Genomic DNA, 20,856 nt, shown 5'->3' with positions numbered 1-20,856 from the left:
CGGTTCTAACAAGTTCTCAGGTACCGTTGATGTTACCCATGTGGGGACCATGCTTTGAGAACCATTGTTCTGTAGAACCAAGCTGCAGCTGTAACACTGTGACCCCAGAGAGCTTTTGAGGGAAGGCTAGGCCTTTTCCATGCCACAGCATACTTAGAAAATGGTATTGTTGTACAGAGTAGTAAACTTAAAGGGGATTTGGATCCCCTGATGGTGACTGACCACAGGCTCTGAGGACAGGTGTGTGTGCCTTATGGCATACCTGTGGGGGTGTGCTGACACAAGATACACGAGTCTGCACTAGGACTCCCATTTCTAGAACAAGGGGACCTTGAATGAGACTGAGCATGAGGTTTCTACACTGCTCCCGCTCCCTAAGTTCGAACAACTCATTGAAACTTAGGGAGCTGCAGAATTCCCCTTTACTGGTGTATGTTAATAATTCCCTGTGGGCAACGTGCATTTGGGTAGGGGGCCTTGTGTTTGCTAAATCCTCGGAGCCATCTGATTAAGATAAATTAATTAGATTTGCTCAAGCCTGGTCCACCATCTCTTCATTTGTGGGATTAGTTCATTGGAGAGCATCTGCTTTCAACCAACTAAGGGTGGAGAAACATCTGACCGTACTTTCTGAGGCAGTTTTGAGGTTCTTGTTGAGGGAGGATCTATGAGTATAAAACAACAGAAAACAGGAAAAACAAGTTGGACCACTTACTGTTCTGAGAATTTGTAGTGCCAGGGAAGGTGGACCTCAGGTGGTGAAAACTGGAGGTGGTACTTTGAGATTATGGTGCTCTTCCCTCTGATGTCTGATGTATTTCTCCACTTAACTTACCAAGCAGGAAAAGCCTTTCTGTTTCCCTTTTGAGGGGGGTGTTCCTACACTCTGATCTAAACAGAGGCACCTAGTGACAAAGCACGTATTCATTTTAATTTTCAAGCCCGTTTAATTCAGAGTAATTTTCTCTCAGAAGGTGGCTCTGACAACATTAGTCTAATAGGCAAGTAAAACTCTTCAAAATGGATTCCTGTCACATCCCGTTAGGGTGTGGTGAGGAGTTACGGCAATGAGAATGGTCCCTTTTGTTACAGGGAATAGTCCATACCTAGACAATAGGAGTACCTCAAGCCATATTTAAGTGACCTAGGTGGCAGTTAGTTGTGCCAGAAAGGGTTTGTCTTTGGAGTCAGGTGGATCAGGGTTCAAATCCTCCCTCTACCATGTGACCTTGGGCAGATTAATTTAACCATAAAGGCTCAATTTCCTCATCTGAAAATGGAGATAATCCCATCCCTCCAGGCAGTGGTGAGCAACAAACAAGGTCAGGTTTTGTAGGCACGTGACGATACTCAAACAGATGAATCTACTTTCCCTTTCGTTCTTAGAGGGAGATGACTTTTGTCACATTGCTACCAGCACTTGGATGCAAGTGTAGCCCGAATTTTTTCCTGTGTTGTGTGAACTAGGAATGAAGACGGGGCGAAGAGAAAATGGGGGATGGCTGTCATTGCTCTTTTTTGGCTGTACTAATTCCACATGACCTTGATTTGCATGGAGAGAAGTTTCTTCCCCACACTTGGTTTTGGGAGAGAGAAGGTTTTCTTTCAAAGCGACCTAAAACGTTCTTAACCTTTTTGTGCAGTCCCTGACTTGAAGTCGGGGTGGGGAGGCTGCTCAGAAGCCCTAGCATAGGCACACATGATAGTGGAGATGCTTTGGATCCAGGTGAGGAGGGGCAGTGAGGACAGGCATTGGGAGGACACCTGCTCTGGAGCCACTCCTTTTGTTTGCTTTTTGGTGCCCCACAGGGATATAGGATGTTTTTATTAACTCTGCAAGGAGTGTTAGATGTTATTTGTTACCAAGATTTTTTCACAAGTGCGTAATGAGAACACTTCTGGTAAATATAATTAAATTTGAGGGTTTTTTTTTTTTAAAGATTTTTATTTATTTATTTGACAGAGACACAGCGAGAGCGGGAACACAAGCAGGGGGATGGGAGAGGGAGAAGCAGGCCCCCCGCGGAGCAGGGAACCCGATGCAGGGCTCAATCCCAGGACCCTGGGACCATGAACTGTGCCGAAGGCAGACGCTTAACTGACTGAGCCACCCAGGTGCCCCTAAATTTGAGGTTTTTAAAAATATTTTATTTATTTATTTGAGAGAGAGAGAAGCAGGGGGAGGGACAGAGAGGGAGAGGGAGAAGCAGATTCCCTGCTGAGTATGGAGTCCAACGTGGGGCTTGATCCCAGGACTCTGGATCATGACCTGAGCCCAAGGCGGGCGCCCCAAGTATAATTAAATTTTGAATAAAAATTTGTCCTCACTATAATTACCTCTTGTGAATATCTTTTGAAATTATTTTATTTGAATGTATTTCATTTTGACATTTCAGAAACACTTTAGTTCTTTCTTGATGGGAGTATGAATCTTAGTGAAACTTTCCTATGTATCACCCTAAATTAACTATTTGTATTCTTTAAACGTGGTCGGTGTGAGTACTTGCCTTTTTGAAGTTAGTCTCAAGAGTGAGTCTGAGTCATTCTTTAGTTGGTTAGAGGTACTTTTTCTCCTCAGCCTCTTAGCATGTCTGTCCCTCCTTTTTTTCTTTCTTTTTAAAGATTTTATTTATTTGTCAGAGAGCGCGAACGTGAGCACAAGCAGGGGGAGTGGGAGAGGGAGAAGCAGACTCCCCGCTGAGCAAGGAGCCCGACGCGGGACTCGATCCCAGGACCCTGGGATCGTGACCTGAGCCGAAGGCAGACACGTAACTGATTGAGCCCCCCAGGTGTCCCCGTCCTCCTGCTGTCTTGTTTTTCCCTTTCACAAAGACTGGGTGTGGGATGGGGTGCTACTAGGACCAGCACCTCCTCAAACAGAAGCCAATTAAGGGAAGCCACTTGGGCCCGCTGTGTGGATTTCTGCTGCCTGCAGCGTCCTTCCCCCCTTCCCCACCCCTTCCCCTGCTTTACTTGGGTCTCCTCCCTACTGAAGGCCCTGGGGTGGGAGTACGAGGTCAGCCCTCCAGCCTGGCACCGAGGCTCCACTGGGCTTCAGAGTAGCAACTCTGGCAACGACTGGCCCTCAAACTTTTCTTTCCCCTTAGTACTTACACCCAAGGTCCTGGGATCGAGCCCCGCAAGGGGGGGGGGTGTCCCTGCTCAGCAGGGAGCCTGCTTCTCCCTCTCCCTCTGCCTGCCGCTCCCCGTTTGTGCTCTCTCTCTCTGTCAAATAAATAAATAAAATATTAAAAAAAAAAAAGTACTTAAAGACAGTTTTTTATTTCATGTTTTCACTCTGCTTTTTTTTGACCCTAATCCCTTAGGGCTTTTCTCAAGTTACTTGAGGAAAACTGTTCACCATTTGCTGTTGAATATTAAGAATTTACTACAGTTATTAGAATGGTGGGTTTTGTTCGCTTATTGTCAAGAATTTGAGCTGCATCATCAAGTTTTGTGGGCTGGCTGGGGACCCAGTCAGTAATACCAGTGCTGCTCAGAAATCCCTTTGCTCACACCAGGAAACGCAGCCTGAGGACTCCTGGTCAGTCCCCACTGGGGCGCAGCAGGTTTATACGCACTTCGCACTGGTACTATGAGAAAAGTAGTAATTTAGCTTCTTTCGGGAAAAGTGAAGCATAGGAAGGAAAAAAATACCTTACTCCTTGTTTTACAAACATATTTTGCCTCTGCCTTGAGATTGTTAAGCTCCTTTTAAGGACAAAGCCTGATTCTTACTCATCTTTGAGTCTGGCTGGGTTTTTTTTTTTTTAATCTGCAGTGCATCAGATTTGCATATCATCCTTGCACAGGGGCCATGTTAATAATTAATCTTCCCTGCATTGTTCTATCTTTAGTATATGTTCTGCCAAAGCACAAAGCACGCAGTGCCTTGGAATTTTCTGTACATATGCATCAAAAAGGTTTAAGAAACTGGAGCCCTGTGCTGGAGGGTGAAGTTAGGGGTCAGGCTAGTCCAGTTCTGCTGACTCTAAGAGCTGAAGGTCCGCTCAGAGCAGCTCATTTGATAAGATGTTTGGATATACACAGCATAGAAATACAGCAGTAATAAATGAGGTCACCTTTATGCAGCCAGTTCTGGGCTCCTGATTTGTGCCTGGTACCGTGCTGGGCTCTGGAGACAGCCCAGGGAGAGGTAGGAGACAGCCCAGGGAGAGGTGGTGGATCGTAGCAGAGGCTTTTGAGTGAGCCATATAGTTCAATTCCACATACCTTTTCCTAAGTGTAGGTGCTTGGAAAGGCGTCTAGCTCCCTGAGTCATAGCTTCTTCATTTCTAAAAAGGGAATAATAGTATTTACCTGTAAGGTTGTGCCTACCGAATGATCTGTCATTTCATTGTTTGGCACATTGTAAGCAGGCAGCTTTAAGAATAGTCCTCTGCCCCCTGAAGTTAGAGTGACAGGAGCAAGCCATTATTCTGGATGGGAACGATTGTTTGGCGGTGCCTAAGTGCTCCGGTGGGAGGTTTGTGTGAACAGGTGCTGAGCGAGGTGGGAGGGCAGGTGGCTGCCTCACTCAGCAGAGACGTGTGGAAGGCCTCCAGGGGTATTGGCACGGCCACTACTTGGTAGTGAGCCAAAACTTGAAGCCTAACTAAGTATTAGCTGGCAAAGAAGGGGGAAGGACGTTCCCTTCCAGGCAGTTAAGAGTCTGCAAGGACAGCCAGGTGCCTTTTTTGTAAGGTTTTGATTTTGGGTTTGCCAGAACAGTAGAGCTTTGCATCCTCTGTTCAAGTTGTGAAGAGGAAAAATGTGGAAAAGTGTTAAATGGGTCTTTAAGAAAAGGAAGTCTTTTTAAATTCTGATGAAGTGTCCAGAATAAGAATAGACCTTTGACTTGGCAGAGCATTTGCCTGTGAAGCTCGGCAGTGGTGTCAGGTCCTAGGGAATCCAGTGGGAGCCAAGAATGGTTCCCACCCCTCCGCGTCCCAGCTGTAGGGACATCCAAGCACACTCCCTTGCAACCCACCCACTGGTTTCCCAGTTGCAGCTAAACTCCACTTTCAGAAGGAAATGATCCCATTCCTTTCTGGCTTGAGGGACTATTAAAACAATCAAGAATACCTTATGTACTTCAAATGGTGGGTAAATAAATATCTTGGTATGTGTTACTGCAATCATAGGAAAGGAGTAGATCATGTATTAATGCTATGCTTAATGGAAAACAAGGCGTAAAGTGTGTGTGTTGCAGGGAAATACACTGTATTGATGCTGAACCTAATTGTAAGTAATAGCAAAATAATCCAATTAAGAGTCTGCTTTCACCTTCAAATACTTACAAAAATTCTTTGTTTAGATCTGCTGGCTTTAATTTCAGAATCCAGCATCTTCTGAGTTTTTACTATGCTCATCAAAGTACTGTGCTAAATATGATATCTTGTCACCTTTTTGGACTGTAAAAAGAACTTTACAAAGTAGTTTCCCCAGTGACCCTGCCACTCATTTTTTTTAGTTGTAGTATAATTAACATACAATGTTATATTAGTTTCAGGCGTATGACATAATGATTCCACAAGTCTGTACATTACTCATTACTCATATGACAAGTATAGTCACCGTTTGTCATCAAACAACATTATTACAATCTTATTGACTATATTTTCTTTGCTGAACTTTTCATTTTTGTGACTTGTTTTATAACTGGAAGTTTGCACTTCTTAATCCCCTTTATTTTACCTATCCCCCCATCCACGTCCCCTTGAGCAACCACAAACAAGCTTGTTCTCTGTATTTAAGAGTCTGGTTTGTCTTCTTTGTCCTTTATTCATTTGTTTTATTTCTTAAATTCCATATATGAGTGAAATCATATGGTATTTGTCTTTCTCTGACTTACTTGACTCAGATAGACTTATATGACTAGCATAATGCCTTCTAGGTCCATTCATGTTGTTGCACATGGCCAGATCTCATTCTTTTTTGTGGCTGAGTAATATTATTCCGTATATATCACATCTTCTTTACCCATTCATCTGTCATTGGACACTTGGGTTGCTTCCATATCTTGGCTATTGTAAATAATGCTGCAATAAACATAGGGATGCATATATGTTTTCGAATTAGTGTTCTTGTTTTCTTTGAGCGAATAGCCAGTAGAGGAATGACTGGATCATATGGCCTGTTTTTAATTTTTTGAGGAACCTCCATACTGTTTTCCACAGTGGCTGCACCAGTTTGCATTCTATCCAATCGTGCCTGAGGGTTCCTTTTTCCCCACATCTTTACCAATTTCTTGTCTTTTGGGGTTTTTTTTTGTTGTTGTTATTGTTGTTATTTTGTCTTTTTATTATTTCTTTTTCGTTTTTGCCATTCTGGCAGGTGTAAGGTGATACCTCATTGTGGTTTTGATTTGCATTTCCCTGATGATGAGTGATGTTGAGCACTTTTCATGTGTCTGTCGGCCATCTGTTTGTCTTCTTGGGAGAAAAAGTCTATCAGGTCCTCTGCCCATTTTATTTTTTATTTTTATTTTTTTTTAAAGATTTTATTTATTTGACAGAGACACAGTGAGAGAGGGAACACAAGCAAGGGGAGTGGGAGAGGGAGAAGCAGGCTCCCCAATAAGCAAGCAGCCCGATGTGGGGCTCGATCCCAGGACCTTGGGATCATGACCTGAGCTGAAGGCAGACGCTTAACGACTGAGCCACCCAGGTGCCCCCCCTCTGCCCGTTTTAATCAGATTATTTGGTTTTCATTGATGCTGAGTTCATGTATTTTTGGATATTAATCCCTTACTGGATGTATCATTTGCAGATATCTTCTCCCATTCAGTTTGTTGCCTTTTTGTTTTGTTGATTGTTTCCTTTGCTATGCAAAAGTTTTTTATTTTGGGGTAGTCCCAGTAGTTTATTTTTGCTTTTGTTTGCCTTGCCTCAGGAGACATAACTAGAAAAACGTTTCTACAGCTGATGCCAAAGACATTATTGCCTGTGTTTTCTTCTAGGCGTTCTATGGTTTCAGGTCTCACAGTTAGGTCTTTAGGCCGTTTTGAGTTTATTTTTGTGTATGGTGTAAGAAAGTGATCCAGTTTCATTCTTTGGCATATTGCTGTCCAGTTTTTCCAGCCCCATTTGTTGAAGAGATTGTCTTTTCCCGGTTGTATATTCTTGCCTCCTTTGTTGTAGATTGACCGTGTTAAGTGTGGGTTTATTTCTGCGCGCTCTATTCGGTTCCATTGATCTATGTGCCTAATTTTTGTGCCAGTGCCATACTGTTTTGAATACTTGAGCTTTTTAGTGTATCTTGCAATCTGGGGTTGTGATACCTCCAGTTTTGTTCTTTCTCAAGATTGTTTTGGCTATTTGGAGTCTGTGCCTTCATACAAATTTCAGTATTATTCTAGTTCTGTGAACAGTTCTGTTGATATTTTGATAGGGATTGCATTACATCTGTAGATTGCTTTGGGTAGTATGGACATTAACAATACTGGTTCTTCCAGGCCATGAGCATGAAACATCCTTCCATTTGTGTGTCATCTTCAGTTTCTTTCATCAGTTTTTTATGGTTTCATGTGTCTGTTGGCCATCTGTTTGTCTTCTTTGGAAAAATGTCTATCAGGTCCTCTGCCCATTTTAAATGAGATTATTTGTTTTTTTCTGATACTGAGTTCATGTGTTAAGAACAGAGCCATTGAGAATGTATGTTAAGGGAGAATGAACAAATCTCTTATTAAAGAACTATAGCAGAAGTTAGTTTGAGCTTCTTAATTTCTTCTGTGGTTTTAACATTCCATATTTAGTGTGGATGGGTTAAGAGGAACCAGTGTCTTTTGTCCTAGATTAGTTGTTTTCCAAGTGTGGTGCCCAGACAGCAGCATAAGTATTACCTTAGAACTTGTTAGAAATGAAAATTCTTGGGGCACCTGGGTGACTCAGTTGGTTAAGCATCTTCCTTCGGCTCAGGTCGTGATTCCAGGATCCTGGGATTGAGCCCCATGTCAACCTCCCTACTCAGTGGGGACCCTGTTTCTCCCTCTCCCTGTCTCTCTGCCACTCCCTCTCTTTGTGCTGTCTCGTGCTCTCTGTCAAATAAATAAAATCTTAAAAAGAAAGGGGGGGGGCGCCTGGGTGGCTCAGTCGTTAAGCATCTGCCTTTGGCTTAGGTCATGATCCCAGGGTCCTGGGATCGAGCCCCGCATCGGGCTCCCTGCTCCACGGGAAGCCTGCTTCTCCCTCTCCCTCTGCCTGCCACTCCCCCTGCTTGTTCTCTCTCTTGCTCTCTTTCTCTGTCAAATAAATAAAATCTTAAAAAAAAAAAAGAGAGAGAAATGAAAATTCTTGCCCGAACCCAGACCCAGCCTAGATGAAATGAGATTAGTCCTTGTATATGGGATAGAGCAATGGATAATCATTCTGCCTGGTCACATCAGGATGAGAGTCAGGTAATTGGGATTTTTTTTCCCCTTCTTTGTAATTCTGGACTTGTTAAATTAACAACGGTATCATTTGTGTGTTGGTAGGAATACTGATTTGATTGTTAACACTAACAATAACAAGGCAGGTTAAAAATATTTAATGAGCCCAGTAAGTATTAGGTAATTTTATATGTGATATTTTTCTTCCATTTCTTTCCCCTTTAAATTACAGGCTCAGTAATAACTGTGTCTCCTTGGGGCTTTTTCTTTAGGTTAAAAACGTGTCTGCAGGCACACAAGACATGCCTTCCCCACCTTCTGACTATGTGGAGAGAGTGGACAGTCCCATGGCCTACTCTTCCAATGGTAAAGTGAATGACAAGCGGTCGTATCCAGAGTCTTCCTATAAGTCAACACCGTAAGTAGCATCTTCCTCCTTCAGATAGAATGAGTCTTAAAAATGAACATTTGCGTATGTTGAAAATCAGTTCCTGTTGTACCATTTGCTTTAAAATAAATAAATTTAACAGTTTCCCAAAGCTAGAGACTGATCTTTTGCATTGTTGATGGAGGCTTGGAAGAGGAGAAGGGTGGGACTGTGAGCTGGTAGGATCTTTTCCCCCTTCTAAGCTGAAAGTGCTTTTTTTCTCTTGCTGGTTTAATGGAGAAAGGGTAAATTGATATTTTTGGCTCTAAAAAAGTGGTTCTCTTCCCTGTTGCTGGTTTTGAAGTTGAGGTAAGAGTGAAGGATGTTACTGATACAAAGCAGGGCTGTCTCTCCTTGCCTATAACTGCTAGATTTCATTAATGGAAGGGGATGATTGCTGGTTGATCCACTCCCTAGCCACATACATTTTTATTGACTGAGAAGACTTTGTTTGAAATCAGGAATTCTGCGATCTCACTTGCTGTGGGAGACCCTTCATGTTGCTGGGGGATGGCTGTGAAACTGATAAAGCCTGTATGTGTATATTTACAAGTAGTGTAAATAACCTCACAGTGAGCTTCTGGCCTAGAGTAGGTGCCATTATGGTTATTGAAATGGTATCCCCATTATGGTTTTAATTTACCCTAAAGGCTATTTCTAATTCAACCTAATGACTAGTGAGGGAAGGGTATTAGAAATACTGTTATGGACTGGATATAATTTTTGCCTAAGGATGATAAATTACTCTTCTTTTTTTTTTATTTTTATTTTTTAAAGATTTTATTTATTTATTTGACAGAGAGATAGCGAGAGCAGGAACACAAGCAGGGGGACTGGGAGAGGGAGAAGCAGGCTTCCCACTGAGCAGAGAGTCTGATGTGGGGCTCGATCCCAGGACCCTGAGATCATGACCTGAGCCAAAGGCAGATGCTTAACAACTGAGCCACTCAGGTGCCCCTTCTTCTTTTTTTTTTTTTTTTTTTTTAAGATTCTGTTTTTAAGTAATCTCTACACACACCTTGGGGCTGAAGCTCAAAACCTTTGAGATCAAGAGTTGCATGTTCCAGCGACTGAGCCAGGCAGCCACCCTCTCTTGTTATGTATAATTCTAGAACTCCAAATTCCTTTGTAGACTAAATAATAAAAAATAAACATTCCCTTTAACTACTTTGATTGTTTTAAGTTAAAGGTGTATCTGCTGGAAAACTTTGTGTTGCTTCAAAGTTTTATCTCCAACTTCCTCCTTCACCCCCCACCCCTCCCATTTAGTGGTCCAATTTATTTATTTATTTTTTTAAAGATTTTATTTATTTATTTGACAGAGATCACAAGTAGACAGACAGGCAGGCAGAGGGAGAGGGAGAAGCAGGCTCCCTGCTGAGCACAGAGCCCGATGTGGGGCTCCATCCCAGGACTCTGGGATCATGACCTGAGCCGAAGGCAGATGCTTAACCATCTGAGCCACCCAGGCGTCCCTTAGTGGTCCAATTTAGATAGAAATCCCTCCTGAGTAGTTTGGGCACCTGGAACCCCTTAAGATGACACCAGCAGCTAAGCTAATCATGGAATCAGTTTGAGACAATAGATTTTATTATTACCCTGGGATGGAATTTGGAAACAGATGGCAGTTTGCCTTACCCTCAATATATATTTTGTTTTGGTCTTCAGAATTGACTTTGTTGTTGGTTTCAGTTGTGAATGATTTGGAGGAAGAGTGTTTTCTCTGTTCTCCTTCTGTTTGGATTTTGACAAAAATCCAAAGCACTTGAGGCTGTTAGGGGCAGAGGTGTACAAAGTAGAGACACAGTCTTAAAGCTATGATTTGCATGACTTCCGTGCATACATAGTAAGTATTTATAATGCATCTTGTGACCAGCTGTGCCTCTGAATTAATTATAAAGCCTGAATGGTCACATGGCATTCCACATGCTGTCTCTTTTCATGAAAACCAAGATATTTTCACAAAATCATTTGGAACAATTTAAAAATCTTAGTTATTCTTGAGTAAGCCAGTACATTTGTAATGTAAAATTTAAAAGGGACAGAGTGATAGCTTTTGTCCCCAGCTACCTAGTTCCTATTCCTAGAGGCAGCTAGTGTTACCACTTTCTTTTTTTTCTTTTTTTTTTTTAAGTAGGCTTCACGCCCAGCGTGGAGCCAGGTGCGGGGCTTGAATTCACAACCCTGAGATCAAAACCTGAGCTGAGATCAAGAGTCAGACACTTAACCAACTGAGCCACCCAGGCACCCCACCAATTTGTCTTATATAACCTTCCAGAAATTATTTTTAAATAAATATGCCGGCCAAAATGTACATTAGTTATATCTTCCTTTAAAAAAAATAGCAGGGTGCCTGGGTGGCTCAGTGGCTTAAACGGCTGCCTTCGGCTCAGGTCATGATCCTGGAGTCCCTGGGTGGAGTCTGCTTCTCCCTCTGACCCTCCCCCCTCTCATGTGCTCGCTCTCTGTCAGATCATTCTCTCACTACCAAATAAATAAATAAAATCTTTAAAAAAGAAGGGGCACCTGGGTGGCTCAGACGGTTAAGCGTCTACCTTCGGCTCAGGTCATGATCCCAGGGTCTTGGGATCGAGTCCCGCATCAGGCTACCTGCTAGGTGGGGAGCCTGCTTCTCCCTCTGCCTCTGCCTCTCTCTCTCTTTCTCTCTGACTTTCATGAATAATAAAAAAACAAACAAACAAAAAAAACAAAAAAACAAACAAAAAGAATAGCATATTAAGGGGCACCTGGGTGGCTCAGTCAGTTAAGTGTCTAACTTTGGCTCAGGTCATGATCTTGGGGTACTAGGATCAAGCCCCGTGTTGGGCTCCGTGCTCAGCGGGGAGCCTGCTTCTCCCTCTCCCTCTGCCCCCCACTCGTGCTCCCTCGCTCTCCTCTCTCTCTCTCAAATAAATAAAAATAAATCTTTTTAAAAATACTAGCATATTAAATGCATTATTAGCATATGTCTTGGAGATTGTGCGTATCGGTATACAAAGAGTTTACTGATATCTTTTATAGCTGCATAATACTCCACCAGATGGATATACTATAATTTGTTAATCCCATATTGATGCACACTTTTCCCCAATGTTTTGTTATTACAGATCTCTGCAGTGTATAAACTTGTAAGCTAGAGGAAAAATACTAAAAGCAGGAGTGCTGAGCTGAAAGAAATTTCCTATTTCATTTTGATATTTATACTCAAATTGTAGTCCCTAGGGGGTGTACCAATTTATATTCCCAGCCTAAACCCTAGAACTTTTTTGAAGGTCTGGGAAATGAAAATGTGATGCTTAGTTTCAAAATCCAGAAGAAGGGGAGGAGGGGGATGGTACTAAGGGATGTGATGGGGCATTATCTCCTGATTTGTATGCACTAATGCTGGAAGGAACTTGCAGCCTCTGGGGAATAATAGAAATTTCCAGGTGTTGCCCATGGCAGGGTACTGTGTGCCCTGGAAGATTCAGAGCACATTCACTTGGATGGGGTAGAGATGCACATTAAGTCACAGGCTGTCTCTCCTCAGGCTTTCATGAAGGTGCTTAGTAGCCCACAAGCGCCTCTCCTTGCTATCATAGTCAACAGACAAGGAATTAGAACGGGAACATTGTGTCTGAGATCCATCGTAAGGATGAGGTACCTCAACACTTAAGATTTTTCGTCCCCAAAGCATAACACACATTCAATAGAGTCCTAATCTTGAGCATACAGTTTGATGATTTTTCACACGTGTGAACACTGAGGTAACTACCACCACAGCAGCCGAGAGACACATCAAGCACTCCAAAAGGTCCTCGTGTGCCCTTTCTTCATTGATATCCCCATCCCCCCATCCACAATTTTGATGCCTATAACTACTTATTAGTTGAGTTTATTATTGAAGTTCTCTTATAAAGTGGAGTTATATGGTAATTACAGTTGCATCTGTCACTTTGTGCTCATCATAATGTCCTATATCTTAGAATTTCAAGGCAATTAGAATTCATACTGGGTTAGGAGATAGCAGAATTTAATTGAAAATGGTTGCTTCTCCACCTTTTCTAATTAAATTTAGGAGATACCCCCTATTAGGTACATTCCGTTCTATCTTGTCCAAATCCAGGGTGAATTCATCTTTATAAGTCAAGAAAGATGAATGTTGACATGTCACAGAGCTTTCCAGGCAGGCCGACACCCTAGAGTGCCAATGAACCTTTGTATGGTAGCAGTAAAGAGGCTAGTAGGATAATCTGTTACGACTATATACGAGTTGGCAGCAGCTCTTTCTGCCCACCGGTCCTGTCCCCGTGTTTTAATAAACCACTGTTAAAAAATAAAAAAAGGACTATATACGAGTTGTAGGAATTCACTGGTCCGCATTAGACCAAGGGATGGTCTCACTTCAGGAATGGCATGAGCCAGGAACTCAGAAGAAAGATACTAGGACTCCCGTTGCTATGTGGGCTCTATTGTCAGTACAGCTTCTGTGAAAGCAGGATGGCCCTCCACATTTTCCGGCTGCATTGACCTTCCAGCACAGGATTTGGAAAATGGAATGTTCTTTCCCAAAGCTGACATATAAAATATATTGAAAGATTCCTGATTGGCCCTTTTTGGATCATTGTCATTCCTAAGGCTAGGGAGATAGGGTTCTCTGACTGACAAGGCTTAGATATGCCCCCCAATAATAGTGACAGTTCTGAAATACCATGTAGGGGCGCCTGGGTGGCTCAGTCGGTTAAGCATCTGACTTTGGCTCAGGTCATGATCTCAGGGTCTAGGGATCGAGTCCTGCATCGGGCTCTCTGCTTCGTGGGGAGCCTGCTTCTCCCTCTCCTTCTCTGTCCCCTCTGTCTCTCAAATAAATAAATAAATTCTTTGGAAAAAAAATTAAAAATAAAAAAATAAAATACCATGTACATAATAGACATTGTTCTGATAATCAGGACACTGATGTTGATCATGCCTTGTTTCTTTTCCCTCATGGATACTGGATGTCATCAGAAAAGAGGGTGAATGTTTTCAATTCAGGAATTCTCTTGAACACCTGCCATGTACACAGTAGTTGGCTAGGTGCCCTGGGAATACCAAGTCCTTGTTCTCATGGAGGTGGCGATCTACCAGGGGCAGAAGATAGGCACAGTAGCTACACTGAGAGTTGGGGGGAGGTAGGAGCACCAAAGGCATGTAAGGGAGGGTGTGTAAAGAAAACATGAATAGAAAAGAAAGAATACACAAGGGTGAACTTCGGGACCTGAAGACTGAGTTGGAACCAGGGAAAGCATACAGCTGGTTGCCTCTTCAGGGTCATGCAGATTATGACTTAATGGAATTTGTATCTAAAAGTAGGTTCAAAGATTATTGACAGTACACATATTCCCTAAGTCTTAAATTTATATACACATGGAGCATTTTGTGTTTAGGTTTTATGCTGTATTGAGTATGTTACCCTTAGTGTTTCAAAGTATGTAGTAGAGTGGGAAGTGGAAAACTTCCAAAGTAAAGATTTATTTTTTTTTAAGATTTTATTTATTTATTTATGAGAGAGAGGGAGAGAGAGCACAAGCAGGGGGAAGGGGCAGAGGGAGAGGGAGAAGCAGGCTCCCTGCTGAGCAGGGAGCCTGACCAAGTGAAGATTTATAATATCAGTATCTAATATAATTATGGGAGGAGGCCTGTTTTTAATGTTTTAGGTTTTGTTTTTTTTTCTAATTTCTTTTGCTGTTTAGCTTCCTTCTTCAATAGCTCCTATTCCCTCAAATACACCTACTGCATTCCCAAAGCGAGAAGCAGAATACCTGGCAATTTTGGCAGAGTGTCTAGGAACTTGTTACTCATTGACTCATGGAGAAAGTCACATTTTCCCTCCTTTAGATGTAGAAATAACAGCACACAAAGCCACGGTAACCTGAATACATTCAGAAAGAAGGCATGAATCCCACTTACCACCGCCAACTATGCACACACATCCCAAAGCTTTAGGCTTCTATAAGACATTAGTAAGTGTGATAGAAATCTGAAGACTTGGACAACAATGAGAAGCAAGCAGTTCTGGATCACCTAGAAAATAGACATAGGTCAAGACATAGACATAGCTCAAGATTATAGTTTCTGTAAATTGAAAGCAATGAGAAAACAAAAACTTCAGACATTTTTAATAGTTGATTTGAATAGCAAGGCTGAGGTGAGAAAGTCCCTGGCGTGTTCTTTGTCTTCCTTTCAGTGCTCTTCTTGCCCGTTAGCTCTGCTACTAGGGAGAGTTTAGTTCTGCATCGCTGTTACTCACAAGTACTTAACAGTTGCCACAGCTCTTGCTATTTTATTCCACGTTTGGCTTCATTTTCATGCTTGTGGCAGAAACATATGCAGTTAAAGATCTGATGCAATATTAAATTATTGCATTAGGAAAATAAGTCTAACGGTAGTCCTTCCATGCCGTTCAGTCTACATGGCTATAGGATTCACATAGCAGTTGTTTAAATTTTGAGTATTTTAGTTTTCCAAGATTGTATCTTGAAAAGAAAATTGATGCATAGGAGTCTAAAATTAGTATTAAAAATGCTTACCTCTGAGAGTCCGCTTCCGATGGTAGACAGATACATGCATTTCTCTTCAGCACTCCGCATTCCATGAAACTGGAAGAACCTGTAGAAAAGAATCCTGAGTTGTTATTTTCCTGATGGCCTTTTGTGGAGTAAGTCCCTGGCACAGGTCCGGTGAACACCTCTTCCAGATCAGCCTGGGCTTCCCAAAGTGCAGTCTTAGGTCCGTCTCACTTAGAAGGTCTTACAAACGGGCTCCCCTTACATCGGAACCTTACAGCCACTTGGTGTGTTCCGGAGGGTCTGAGCTGGTGCTCACCTGCACGCAGGGGCCTGGGGATCTGCCTCGTGTCGAGTAGGTGAACTGCTTGCGTGAACGCACGTAGGTCGGAGGTCTCTTCGTGCGAGCTGTTGCTGCCCTCTGTGCTGACAGGGCGCTCCTGGCCTCGCGATCCCCGAACGCTGACTGCTCTTTTGTCAGGGTGCCCGAAGTGGTGCAGGAGCTGCCGGTGACCTCAGCTGCGGCTGACCTCAGGCAGCCTCACTACAGCAGTGGCAGGAACTTCGAGACGCCTTCCAGAAAGGCCCCCACGAGAGGCAGGGCGGGCAAGGCCAAGCGGGAGCAGGACCACTACGAGACAGACTACACAACTGGTGGCGAGTCGTGCGACGAGCTGGAGGATGACTGGATCAGGTAGTGGGGGGCCTCGTATGCACGGGATCTGATTGCTAGCCTGGGCCGGCCGGCCTGGGGACTGCTTGACTGCTCTGCTGGGGCGGGGTGGCGCGGTTTCATTCTTTGACAACCAGGACTGGAGATATTTTTTTGTTAGGTTTTTTTCCCCTGAGTACTCTTTGGTAATAAAGATGGACGGGGAGGGGATATGCTTGGCTGTGACTGTGTCCTAAAAACATGTTGAGCATCTTCCACAGGGTGACCGATGAACTTCACCAGTGCTCTTGCACCAGTAGTCACCCAAGAACGGTCTTCCAAACAAATAAAACGTCAGTATAGAGGAACTCCGGTTACTGATTATAGAATTCCCACACCAGTGCTATGGCTTTCTTTGGCATTCACTTTTAAGGTTTCATGATAAGACCAGAGATTCTTTTAAAAGTTTAATCCAGAGGACTTTGGCAAACAGTTATATAAACAATTAAGTTAACAATTCAGTGTTCTGGCCAAGGTTGTGGTTAAGTTCCTGGGTGTTGGTGGTTGAGTTACAGTTCATCATTAGCAACTGTACTCATGTGTGATGTGTAGCCCTTTGATGCCCAGGTATTCTGAGAAATGGGACACAAATCAGAAACATTTGTGGTGTGAATGGTGGTTCATCAAAACATTGCTTCTCAGGGGGTAAGGAGGTGATGAGTGGTATAGTATAGTTTGAAATCTCACTGGGGATTCTCATACCTCACCTTCCCCTCTCTCCACAGGAGTTCTTGGCCAGGGATGCCTGAGTAGCTCAGTAGGTTAAACCTCCAACTCTTGGTTTTGGCTCAGGTCATGAGATCGAGCCACATGTGGGGCTCCCCACTCAGTGGGGAGTCTGCTTTGAGATTCTCTCCCTTTCTCCCTCCCCCACACGCTTACTTGCTCTCTCTCTCTCAAATAAACAAATCTTCAGAAAAAGAAGTTCTTGGCCAAGTTCAGCCATCTAGCTATAAAATACTTTTTTAGGGGCGCCTGGGTGGCTCAGTCGTTGAGTGTCTGCCTTCAGCTCAGGTCATGATCCCAGGGTCCTGGGATCGAGTCCCACATGGGGCTCCCTGCTCAGCGGGAAGCCTGCTTCTCCCTCTCCCACTCTCCCTGCTTGTGTTCCCTCTCTTGCTGTCTCTCTCTCTGTTAAAAAATAAATAAAAAATCTTTAAAAAAAAAAATACCTTTTTAACTTGAATCATGGAAGATTTAAATGAAAACTTTTAAGAAACCTGAATTCTTACTTCTTTCGAGCAAATCATTTAATTTCTCCCTTTTGTAAAAATGAAGATGTTAGGCCAATTTAGATATAAAAATTGAAATTCCATTTGCTGTGAAGTTCCTTAGTTCTGTGAAACAGTTCGGAGTATTTCCTCAGTGGATCATTAGTTAATAGCATCACGGTGATATGTAAAGAATAGCTAGTATATTGAGAGATACAAGTGATACAGAATTTCAGGGTTATTTTCAGTTTAGTGCATTGCCACATTATTTGTGCGATGAGCATGTATTTTTGTACATGTACATTAAAGTCTACTTTTATAATCAAAGGACTTAAGCTATTTCTGCTTAGGAAAACAAGATCAATCAGTTGAAAAAACAATCTAAAAACTGTAGTTGGTAGCAGTAAACAACCAGCTGCCGGTCAGCCGCTCTGCCGCTGTAACGATGACAACATACTGTGTTCCAGAATTCCAGTTCTAAGACTTTAAACATAAATATTCTATTATCATGTGGTGGTGTATATTTAGAATAAATGAGTTCGTATGACTTGAACCTTAAATTTCATAAATGATTTTTAATTTTATTTCTAAAAATTATATAAGCATAGTATTTTATTTTTAAAGCTGTATGTATTTGAGAGAGACACAGGGCATGCACGACCTCGGGGAGGGGTAGAGTGAGAGCGAGAGTGGGAATCTCAAGCTGACTCCCCACGGAGCATGGAGCTGACGCAGGGCTTGATCCCAGGACCCTGAGGTCATGACCTGAGCAGAAACCAAGAGTCAGCCACTCAACTGACTGAGCCACCCAGGCACTGCCCGCCCCGCCCCCCCGCATAGTATTTTTAAAAGCATAAGCAGTGATGTATAATGTATAATCATTCTTTTTTTTTTGAGAGAGAGAGAGAGAGAGAGTGCGAGCAGTGGGGCGGGGCAGAGGGAACGGGAGAGAATCTTAAGCAGCCGCCATGTTGAGCCTGGAGCCTGAAGAGGCTAGATCTCATGACCCCAAGATCATGACCTAAGCCAAAATCAGGAGTCGGATGCCCCAGGCACCCGTAACGTATAATCTTCTTAAGAGAACTTATTTGCATCCCACCTTCCTCTTTCCATAAGCAACAAAAGAAAACAGGAGATTGTCATTCTTCACATCCCACCAGCTTCATTATCTTTGATGAAGAAACACTGGATTTTATGTCTGTTAGAGTCATAAGTAGTCATTTTCTCAATTTTTAGGGAATATCCACCTATCACTTCAGATCAACAAAGACAACTCTACAAGAGAAATTTTGACACTGGCCTGCAGGAATACAAGAGCTTACAAGCAGAACTTGATGAGGTCAATAAAGAACTCTCTCGTCTGGATAAAGAATTGGATGACTATAGAGAAGAAAGTGAAGAGTACATGGTAAGTTCAAACCTGATAATTATATATTATATATGATGTTATTCTAATCTATGAAGATCTAGTATCCTTTCTGTTAATGCTGATTCAGATTTTGCTAGCAATTCTCAAATTGATTTCATTGAAAAATAACTGAAATCCAGTCTTGGATGAAAGTCTTTCCAAATTGAAGAGTGTACTAGTATAGTTAAGAAGTACAAAACAATAGGCTATGTACATATATCCCTTCCTATTTAAAAAAAAAAAAACAAACTATTACTTTTTCTATTTATAAACACAGTTCATTCTTTCTGTAAAATACTAACATTACAGAATCGGGTACAGAAAAATAAACTGCCTTAAATTCTATCACCTGGTTGTCACCAAGGTAATAGTTGTTAAAATATCCCCTTCATGCAAAAGTGCACCTAGACACACACCATCTTTGATAAGAAGTTATCTTATGTTTTATGACAGTATCAACTCATGGATATCTATTTTATACTTCGGGTTATAATCCAATACTAATTTATTGCTCAAATTATTTTATATATGTATAATATATAATATGTTAACATATATTTAATAATATATATATCACAAATACATATATTACTGTGTGTATATGTAAATATATTTACCATATAGATATACATATGCATATACATATATATTTAAGTTAGTTACTAGGGAGCTCAGACCAGTTTCATAATGGGCTGTAACCAGATGAGAGCTATGCTTTACAGAAGATCTCTGGTGTCAGCAAGGAACATGGACCAGCATGGGGACAGATGAGAGGCAGCAAAACATAGTTACCTGTCTGTGTGAATGGAACGTGAGGAATAAGTCCTAGATTTCTCTTTACTGGCTTCCTTCAGGCCCTTTTGCTGACTGTAATAGTTGTACGAACCTAAAAACTTCATTATTTTAATTTCCTATATTTTTGGCATTGTTGTCAGTTTTAGCTCCAAAATAGAACATCAAGAATGTTATTTTTGAGAGAGAAAATGTCCCACTAAACATATTCTATTGTGTTTCTCATTAATAGGCTGCTGCTGATGAGTACAATAGACTGAAGCAAGTTAAGGGAGTAAGTATCCCAGATTGTAAGATTCTTTCAGGAAGAAGTTTTCTATTATGTGTTTTTGTTTTTTTTTTTTAAAGATTTTATTTATTTATTTGAGAGAGAGAATGAGAGAGAAAGAGAGCATGAGAGGAGGGGGGAGGGTCAAAGGGAGAAGCCGACTCCCTCCTGAGCAGGGAGCCCAATGCAGGGCTTGATCCTGGGACTCTGGGATCATGACCTGAGCCGAAGGCAGATGCTTAACCAACTGAGCCACCCAGGCACCCCTTGTTGTAGAGATTTCTTAAAAAATTTTAAAAAATTAAAAAAAGTAAAGAAAAATAGTATATAGTAAAATTCCTCATTTATCCATTTCTTCTTTCCCAAGTCAACCAATATCACCAGTTTTTGTTTTACTGATTTTTTTTAAAGGTTTTATTTTGAGGGGGTGCCTGGGTGGCTCAGTCGGTTAAGTGTCTCCCTTCAGCTCAGGTCATGATCCCGGGGTCCTGGGATTGAGTCCCGCGTTGGGCTCCTTGCTCACAGGGAGCCAGCTTCTCCCTCTGCTTCTGCTTGTTGCTCACCCTGCTTGTCTCTCTCTTTCCCTCTCTCTCTCTCTGTCAAGATGGTTAAGTGTCTGCCTTTGGCTCAGGTCATGATCTCTAGGTCCTGGGATCGAGCCCTGTGTCAGCAGGGAACCTGCTTCCCCCTCTGCCTCTCCCCCTGCTGGTGCGCTCTCTTTCTCTCTCTCAAATAAACAAATCTTAAAAAAAAAAAAAAGATTTTATTTTTAAGTTGTCTCTTCACTCAGCATGTTGCTTGAACCCACAGTCCAAGAGTCACATGCTCTACCAACTGAGCTGGCCAAGCACCCCTGTTTACTGATTTTTTAGATGATGTGTTAGCAAAAGGCCAGTAAGTGTTTTGGGTCACTTTACAAACCACTAGAAATTAGCATATGCTTTGTAAAACTCAGGTTAGAAGGTATGATTGAGCAAAAAGAATCAGCTGCCTATATGATCAGAGAAACTGCCAGATGCCTGTATCATCACCCCCAACAATTTTTTTTTTTTAAAGATTTTATTTATTTATTTGAGAGAGAAAGAATGAGAGACAGACAGCATGAGAGGGAGGAGGATCAGAGGGAGAAGTAGACTCCCTGCC

The 20,856-nt window shown here is 42.2% G+C and overlaps 1 protein-coding gene and 1 non-coding gene across 4 annotated transcripts in view; one reads left to right on the top strand and one right to left on the bottom strand.

Annotated features, from left to right (window-relative positions):
- Positions 1-20,856, top strand: part of OCLN (occludin) — a 52,324-nt gene that overhangs the window by 28,718 nt on the left and 2,750 nt on the right. For 2 of the 3 annotated variants that reach the window (XM_032404259.1, XM_032404260.1), the window contains exons 5-8: positions 8,644-8,789; positions 15,804-16,016; positions 18,482-18,653; positions 19,678-19,719. In XM_032404259.1, the coding sequence (XP_032260150.1) occupies positions 8,644-8,789; positions 15,804-16,016; positions 18,482-18,653; positions 19,678-19,719 (573 nt within the window). The remainder of the gene's footprint in view (positions 1-8,643; positions 8,790-15,803; positions 16,017-18,481; positions 18,654-19,677; positions 19,720-20,856) is intronic. The other variant, XM_032404262.1, reaches the window with a different exon arrangement.
- Positions 3,770-3,877, bottom strand: LOC116632497. The gene has a single exon (XR_004299435.1). It is a non-coding gene; the product is annotated as a U6 spliceosomal RNA (small nuclear RNA).

Source organism: Phoca vitulina, unplaced genomic scaffold (assembly GCF_004348235.1).
Source record: "Phoca vitulina isolate PV1807 unplaced genomic scaffold, GSC_HSeal_1.0 scaffold6, whole genome shotgun sequence".
Taxonomy (NCBI): Eukaryota; Metazoa; Chordata; class Mammalia; order Carnivora; family Phocidae; genus Phoca; species Phoca vitulina.
The sequence above is the reverse complement of the archived record's forward strand: the minus strand, read 5'-3'. Positions and strand labels throughout refer to the sequence as shown.